The 8459-nt window shown below is 46.8% G+C and overlaps 1 protein-coding gene across 1 annotated transcript; it reads left to right on the plus strand.

Annotated features, from left to right (window-relative positions):
- Positions 1–361: 361 nt before the first annotated feature.
- Positions 362–7315, plus strand: FAM8A1 (family with sequence similarity 8 member A1). The gene is made up of 5 exons (XM_042868628.1): positions 362–902; positions 3322–3442; positions 5469–5592; positions 5796–5935; positions 6185–7315. The coding sequence occupies exons 1-5, from the start codon at positions 362–364 to the stop codon at positions 6327–6329; spliced, it is 1071 nt and encodes a 356-aa protein (XP_042724562.1). The 3' UTR covers positions 6330–7315.
- Positions 7316–8459: the final 1144 nt, after the last annotated feature.

The raw sequence follows: 8459 nt of genomic DNA on the forward strand, positions 1-8459 counted from the left end.
CTGCGTCACACACAGGCGGGAAGGGAGCGGCGCTGACTTGCTGAGGAGCCGCGGCGCCTCGCGCCCTCACACGGCACGGTGGGGGCGGGGCGGAGTGGCCCTGCCTGCGCCCAGCCGGGGCGGCTACGGGGCCGCTGCTCCCCTCGCTAGGGGCGCTCGGACGCTCCCCGGCCTAAGCGCGGCCCTCCCTCGGCGCTGGGCGATACCATCTGGCGGCACAGGGGTGGGAAATCCGCTTCCCTCCCGGCGCGCGGAGTTTTTCGGCTTTCCCTGCTCACCCCCGCGCCGAGAGGGAGAGGCGAGGCGCGCCCTGGCGCGTGCGCGGTTCGGGCGGCGTTCGGCGTCAGCGGCGATGCCGGAGATGGCGGATCCCGGCACGGAGCCGGGCACGGCCCGCAGCGGCGCCGGAGCGGCGGCGACGGCCGGGGGCGCCGAGGACAGGAGCGACGGCGGCGGAGAGGCCGTTCCCGCGTCACCGCCTCCGCCGTCCCGCTCCGCACCGACGGCCGCGGGTAGCGACGACGGGGGGAAGGCGCTGAGCGCGGCGGAGTACGCGCGGCGGGTGCACCAGTGGCTGTGGGACTCGTACTGCGGCTACCTCAGCTGGCACTGCGGCCTGCCCGCCCTGCTCGCCGCCGGCCCCGCCGCCCGCCTCGCCGCCCCGCCGCCGCCGCCCCCTCCCTCAGCCCCGCCGGGTTCCGCTCCCGCCGCCTACTACAGCCCCTTCTACCTCTTCGCCCCGCCGCCCGCCGCCGCCGCTCCGGGGCCCCGCGCCCCCCCCTCGCCCGCCCCCGCCTCCTCTTGGCCGCCGGCTGCCGCCGGGCTTTCCCCGCTGCCCCGCGCGGCTCCCGGCTCCGGCGGCGGCAGTGCGGCCCCGCGGGAGGCTGCGGGCCGGCCGGCAGGTGAGTGAGGGCGGCCTGGGCCGCGTTTGTGCCGTGTTCGTGTGGATGCCGCTCGTTCCTAGCGCGGTTCGGGTGACGGGAGTCGAACTGACTTCATCTGCTCCTTTCCGTGCTGCGGTGACATCGCCTGGCCAAGTCGAAGGGAAGAAGCGGAGCCGTGGGGCTGGCAGCGGGAACTGTAGTTCGTTTCAGATGTCAGTATTTGCAGAGTGTGTATAGCAGTGCTTCTGTTTGCGTTCTCTTGAGAGCAAAGCAAACTGATTGCGTGCGAGAGAACGCGGGCAGCATGCAGGTGCTTCCCCGCCGGCTGCTGGAATGGCCGCCTCCTTTATTCCGGGGCTGCCGATGGACGGGCATCCATCCGACTGTGCTGCCGAGGCCCCTGGAGAAAAGCCAGGTGTCCTGGCCCTCCTCAGGGCAAAGTGCAGCGGGCAGAGCTGTGCCGTTGGTGTGAGCTCGCTCCCCAGAGAGCATTTTTCCTTCCTTTTTTTTCTTGTTCTCTTCGAAGGGAAGGGATTCTGACTTTTAAACGTGATTTGTTTGGTTGCGGTGCAGAGCAGTGCTTGCTTTCGTTCGGGGTTATAGATTGCTTTTATAGATTGCTTTTGAACAGAAGCTAAGTCCCTAAGTTGCACAGTCCATAAGGCAGAGGATACAGAGGTGGATGGAAATGTTTCCTGGGTTCTTACGTAGCTCTTCAGGAACAGATGCAGTATGCCCAAGGCAGCTGGGGGCACAGATTGCTCTTCCTGCTGGTGAATGTGGTCATTCTGAGTGCTCATTACTGTCGTGACACCCGGCCTTTCTAAGGGAATTCTTTGCGTGCTCCAGTGCTCCGATGCAGTCATTTGTGTTTGCGAGGGGATGCATGTGGAACAGCTCAAGTGATTATATCTCCTTTTCTGCTGTGGATTATTGTCCTTGGAGCAAGCTTGGCAGGAGAGGACATGTTTCCATCCTGGTGCTGCTGTAGTTTACAGCCCTGTGTGCTTATGTAACATAGGCTGTCACTTTTTTCAGCTGAACTTTGCACATTTCTAGCTGGACCATCAAAAAGCAGAGCAGGTGACCGCCTCTCCCAGCTCAGTCTGCCTGCAGCCGAGTGTAAAAACATGTTAGTTGTATGTTAGTCGTACTTAGTTGTACGCTGGGCAGCAGCAAGCTTTTGGTGGATGCTCATTGTGGTTTAAGATGCTTCATCCCCTTGCCCCTCCCTGCCTTACTGTAGCAGGTTACCACTCTTACACTAAGCACAGTAGAACAAAGCACGCTCAGACACAGTTGCCCTGTGTCACTGCCTGATTAGTGTGACCCCTCCTTCATGTGACAGCCTGGGCTGTGAGCTGCGCATTGCTTACCGCTGTCCCCACCACACATGTTAACTTGTGATGTAAAAAACATCTCCTTAAATTGCTGCGGGGGAAATACGCTGAAGTCTCAGCAGAATTTAAGGTAACTTGAATACTTCCACAGCCACAAACACTTCTGCCTTCCTCAGTCGCTGTGTCTGTGTGTCCAAATGGCACTGCTGCTACTGTCAGCCACTGTGCTGCATTTGAGGAGGGCATTTGCTCTGTGCTTTTTGCTGCTATGTGCTTAAGCTGGGCCAGCGGAGGCTGAGGTACAGAATCTACTGTTAGAAGTTTTTTGACTACTTGGATATGCTTCAGCAGTGCAAACTGGATCTATTTTAGTATTCCTTATGTAAGTCATGCTGCTTGACAGATAGTATCAGTGTGGAGTTACCAGTGTAAACAGCTATGAAGGGAAGATACAAGCTGAGTTGCGTTAAGCAAAAACTTGCTCTTGCATAATCACTGCTTTATTATACTTACTGCATTTAAAAGTACAGAAGTGCCCTGGGCTTGCAGCTTCACATGCACAGCTTGTGAGGCCGGGACTGGCAGTAGCAGTTTTGGAAGCTGAACTGCTCTGGGTGAAATTTAGCATAGAGCAGTGATGTTTTTTATGATGTTTTTTTGAGATTGGGGTGAGAATTTCCTTTTCCCCCTCCCCCCCTTTTTCTCCTTTTCCTGTGTGGGACAGGCATTTGTAGAAATGCTGCTTATTTTGCCCCCATCTGCCGTTGGCCAGTGATGCTGGGGAAATGGGTTACGTTTTCTGGCTCATGGAGCACTGTGCTGTGTTGTATTATAATAAACAGCATAGGAACCTTTCTGACAGATGTGACTAATGCTTTCATCTGCTCCTGTTTCTGGGTCTAACCTGAAGGCTCATATAACTGAAGTAATCCAGATGCGTTCTTTTAATTGATAGACTTCTTTAGAAAAATTCTTGGTGTGAGCTGAGATGAAGCTGTTGGTTGCGTTCTTGCGAAAGGTATCTGTGAAATATCCTTGAGAGAATTGAACTTGTTAGTGCAGTACAAGCTGGGTAATCCTAACTGTTTCTGTTGCAGGTCGGGAGTTCATTATCCCTTCGCTGGCACACAGGTTCATAGCAGAGATGGTGGATTTCTTCATTCTGTTCTTCATAAAGGCAACCATAGTTTTAAGTATTATGCACCTCAGTGGGATAAAGTAAGTAGAACAGTATAAAGGTTTATTGTACACAGCTTTAAGGTCTTTGTGCTCTTTGAGGTGTCATGATGTATATGTGCTGTGGTTATGCAACTGATGTCTCTTTCTTAACTGGCACAGGTAGAGGAAACAGCCCCACTATAGGATAACCTCCTTTTAAATCTTTCCTGATCTGGGGTCAGCTGATGGCAGGGGGAAGAATTTTGGAGTAGTTTTGTAGGCTCACAAACTCGTTACTAAGGATTAATTAGACTGACCTGCAGTGTATGATTTTGAGGAAATTAGCAAGAATTTTTTTAAATGCTCTTAAAAAAATCTCTGTGGGAAACTTTTTTTTGCTTTGTTTAAAAAAGGTTTTTATGTCAGATCACGTCAAATATGTATCAGCAGGAAGGTTGCTAGGAACGTTGCCATGCTTCAGGCTTTAGTGTGCATAAGCTGGAGGGAAAATGGAATAAGCATCTTATGCATCAACTCTGCACCAGAATGAAAGTCTTCACATTTTTATACTTGATGTATTTGGGTTTTTTTAGTGCTTAATTACCCCAAAGGCTCTCTCCTACTGCAATAGTTCTTATTCCATAGCTGATTCAGTTCCTCCACTTGGATACATTCAGATATTTCAGTCTCACGAGGAGATGGAGGCTTAGTATGGTCCATACACTTACATTTCAGAATTGAAGGTTTCTGCTAAAACAGCCTTCCAAATGTTGGCTGGATGTAAACTGATACTACAGAGATAACATCTTTTGGACAGGTTGAACTGCTGCTTGAAGGGTGTGGGGAAGAGGCTTAAAACCAACACAATAAATGTCAGTGTAAATTTTCGGTGTTCGTTGTTCAAATAAGCAGGCAAATGAAATGCCAACCTCTCAGTTCTGTTCAGTTGCCAAAGCCTCCAACTCTAACCTGGCAGCTTGTTTTTCTAGCTTGGTTTTGTAGGCCCAAAATGATACAGAAGGTACAAGAAAGAGAACAGCTATACGTGCATTGCTTCTGCAAAAATGGTGCTGGTGATTGAAAGAGAATCTTTTTCTTTTTGAATTAATGTACGGCATATTGAACATTACTGCTCTTGCAAGAGCTACAAAGTTGCTTACAAGCAGCTTCAGAAAAACATTTGTTTTTCCTGGTGAGCTGTGTGCTGGAGGCCAGGCTGAGCTGTCGTGAAAAAGCACGTCCTCACTGAAGACAAATGCTTCGGGCCAACATTGCACTGAAGGGAAAAGCAGATTGTGCCGTACTGTCATCTTCTCTGTTCCTTATCTTTTTTGATCCTGAACAGAGAGGAGAGCAAGTAGTGCACGTATGGGTTGTTTTCAGGTGGGACCACACCTATTTGAATGGAAATTATAGTCTGGATAGGTCACTGAAAAGTCACCTCCCGAGTACACATTGCAAGTGTGCCTGTTCCACGTATCAGATGTCAGATCTGTGGTTTGGCTTGTGAAAATACACAGCTGATTCCAGGCTGCTGCTTTGCATAGCTTCATTAGGGGAAATGGCTCAAAGTTTCAACTGCTTGGTGAAAGCATTTTGAAACTGCTGAGGAGACAAACCCTGGTCATGCAAAGGAGGAGAAATGTCCTTTGTTGCCTAGTGACTTGCAAGTTCTGCCTTGCAAGAGAACAACGCTTTGGGTTCCCATCTCCCTCGCCTACCTTTTAATGAAGATACTTGTATCCGTGTATTTAGTGAGATGACTGTGGAATCCCTTGTGTATCTCTCAAGAATGAGAGTTTTCCTAACAGTTCTGCAGCTCACTATATAGGCCATCCTGTTGCAAACGTGGTAACTGAATTTTTTCATAATGAAAAACCAAACAGCAACTCAGAAGGAAGCCTACCAGTGTTGGGAATTTTAGTGGATGGCTTAAGATCACAGAAGCTGAAGAGCTATTATTCTTTTTTAATAACAGACTGAAGTGAATTCCAGTATTAGAAGGGACAAATGAGTTCTGGCTTTTGTGTAGTGTTTTGTTGTTGCTGTTTTGTTTTTTTTTTTAAAGTTATCTTATTTTCAACAGAGACATCTCTAAATTTGCTATGCATTACATAATAGAAGAAATAGATGAAGATACATCCATGGAAGATTTGCAGAAAATGATGGTAGTAGCTCTCATCTACAGGTTGTTAGTCTGCTTCTACGAGGTAACTACTCCTACATTGGAACTTCTGTAATTCATACGTGGCAGTTCTCAAATAAACAAACAAATGTATCATCAGTGGCCAGTGAAGGAAATCCTTTTTACTTTGAGTTCTGTGAAGCTACGTGACTTTCAGTTGAAAGCTAAGTTTGCCATAGCAGTGAACTGCAGTGTGTTGTATGGAATTGAAATAACTTCTTTTTGCAGATAATCTGTATTTGGGGAGCAGGCGGAGCAACCCCAGGGAAGTTCTTGCTTGGACTGCGAGTTGTGACATGTGATACATCTGTGCTCATCGCACCCAGTCGTGTGTTAGTCATTCCATCCTCCAATGTCAGTATGACAACGTAAGTATTTCATGCTAATGGTATGGAAAGCCTGCAGTTTGGAAGGAGATGCACCGTGTTTTTATTGTTGGCTTTGCCGGAATTGGATTGCCAAGAGCCATCCTCGGATTCTTTCAGTATAGCAATTATTCAGTTGTGAATATTTTCCAGTTCAGGTGGTAAAATAATCTCTAAACTCTGGAGGTCGTGGGTTTGGGGAAAGCAGAGAAGTGACAATAAGGCACTGAATACTTCTATTCTCTTTTTCAGGTCTACAATAAGAGCTTTGATCAAGAATTTTTCTATCGCTTCATTTTTTCCTGCGTTCATTACGCTGCTGTTTTTTCAGCACAACAGAACAGCCTACGATATTGTAGCAGGAACTATTGTGGTAAGAAGAAATGGGATCAGATGATATCAAAAGATGACAGACTCCCAGACTGTTTTTGAATACCGTTCCCAAATGAACAAAGACCTACCCCGAAACTAACACTGAGATGACCGTCCGAATCTTAAGCCCAAATTAAAGCAGAATGATTCTGCAGCTAAAGGAAATGCGTTGCTCCAGAGCGGTGCCGGCAGCTACCTTCAAAGTATTGGAGTTCTCACCAATGCCAAAGAATTGTGAGAGAAACGATGTGTATTAACCGCAGCTTGAAAATAAGTGGCTCTGTTAATAACTGCAGAACGCTGCTGCTCTGTTTGTCATCCTGGGGTGAAAGCAGATACTGAGAAATACTCCACCTCGAAAGAAGTGTTTTTTCTGCACTTTTGGGTATTGGAGGGAACTAACTGGAAAATGTTGTTTTCCAAGCAGTTGCCTGAGTTGTGTCATTGCAGACTCTTTGAGGGGAACTGCGGTGTTGGAGAGTAAGGCACATTCACTGAGTTACAGTGACAGGTGTGTAGAAAGAAAACAGTGTTTATCGCTGCCTTTATTATTGCTTCACAGATCATATTCCCTCACCTCTTAAAAGTATTGTATCTGAATATTGATGTGACAAGTTTTTTTTTTGCATGATTATCTTAAGTATTGTCATTTATTTAATGTGTCAAAGCTAATGAGGTGAAATGGTAGCTGCTTTTTATCTGGAAAGGGCATTTTACACTGCAGTGTTAGTGAACTGCCATGTATATAATTTTGGAGCTGTGAACAGCACACGTAATTTGCTTCTCTCTGGAGTGAAAGCACTTGTCTATTTCTTGCATATACTATCAAGCAAAACAGCTGACTGAGTTTCCAGGAGCATGCAGGAACTATTAACTGAAACACGTGTTATGGGTGTAAGTCTACCAAAGTACAAATACTACTTGTTTTCTCTTTATATCCTGGCTAACTGTTGGTATATTCAGAATAACTTAAATACTGAATAAAAAAGCCTAATATTTTGCATGATTAGACATAGCTTTGATTTTTGTTCTTATGGCATTAGCATCTTGGAAAGGGCCATCTACAACTGTGTTCATGTTCTATTAAAATTTGAAGAAGAGTTGAGAATTCTCCCAGAGCAGTTTTTGTCTGCTCTTCTCTGAAGCATACCTGCTGCTCTGCTGCTGAAATTCTTACCCTTTCTTCCCTTCTGGAGGTAGACAATGGAAGTACTTGTATGAGCTCTTCTTCTCTCTTCAGGTGAAAAGCTTAAAAGCAGTAACATGTTAATATTCTGCATTAGTTTAGTTTGACAAGGGCTGCTACTTTGTTTATGAAGAGAACTTTTTGCATACACTTTCTGATCTTTATTTGCCATCTGTTGAGAATGGCATTTTCTCCTCACTGAACTTTCTAGAACTTTTCCAGAATGAAGTCTCTGCCTTTTTGGATAATAACTCTCAGATTCTTTGCTATGAGCAATCAGTTGTCTTACCTAGAAAGCCCACTTCCAATTGCATCATCAGAAAATGTATCTGTACCAAAACACGAAGAACAGCACTGCTGATTTGAGTGCTAGAAGTTGAGGAGGGGCTGCCCAGCCTGACAGAAGCTGAAGTTGGTAGAACTGACAAAAGCCATGCTGGGTTGGGTGTTGCCTATTTATATTTTCACCATGAATACAGATAGAACTTGTGTTCTTGTAGTGGTGATCTAGAAACTGGGATCCAGGATGGAGGCAGGTAGAACCATAGCTAAAATTAAATAGGATAAAATTTCAGTGTTAAAGCTTCGGATTTTTCTTAGCCTGGAGAAAAATACAACCCTGTCCAGAGCAGGCAAAGAAAAAAATTACAATTCAGAAAAGCTAAAGCTGGCCAGGGAAAAACAAATATCCAGTTGCCTGGACAAGTGCATGTTTATTTTTCCGGTTTGTAGGTTCTGTACTTGGCAGGTAAAAGGGCTGAGGAAAACTGAGTGGCATTTCTCTGATTTGGACACCTGGAAATATCTAACTGCATATAATCTGTCCACAGCAGTAAGATGTGACCACCTGAATAACAGCTTAGCTCCGTGCTTTTCAAGTCCAGTTGCTAAACGCTTTTTCTGTGTATGGAAATACTGATCCATTCTACACATGCTGCAAGACTGACAGAAGTGAAAGTTGGCCTTTGT

This window comes from Lagopus leucura, unplaced genomic scaffold (assembly GCF_019238085.1).
Source record: "Lagopus leucura isolate 7727_CA_CO unplaced genomic scaffold, USGS_WTPT01 Super-Scaffold_100002, whole genome shotgun sequence".
Lineage (NCBI taxonomy): Eukaryota > Metazoa > Chordata > Aves > Galliformes > Phasianidae > Lagopus > Lagopus leucura.

Coding starts and splice junctions, on each gene's coding strand:
- FAM8A1 (XM_042868628.1), top strand. CDS start 362: ATGGCGGATCCCGGCACGGAGCCGGGCACGGCCCGCAGCGGCGCCGGA. Junction 903..3,321: donor GGCTGCGGGCCGGCCGGCAG/GTGAGTGAGGGC, acceptor TTTCTGTTGCAG/GTCGGGAGTTCATTATCCCT. Junction 3,443..5,468: donor ATGCACCTCAGTGGGATAAA/GTAAGTAGAACA, acceptor TATTTTCAACAG/AGACATCTCTAAATTTGCTA.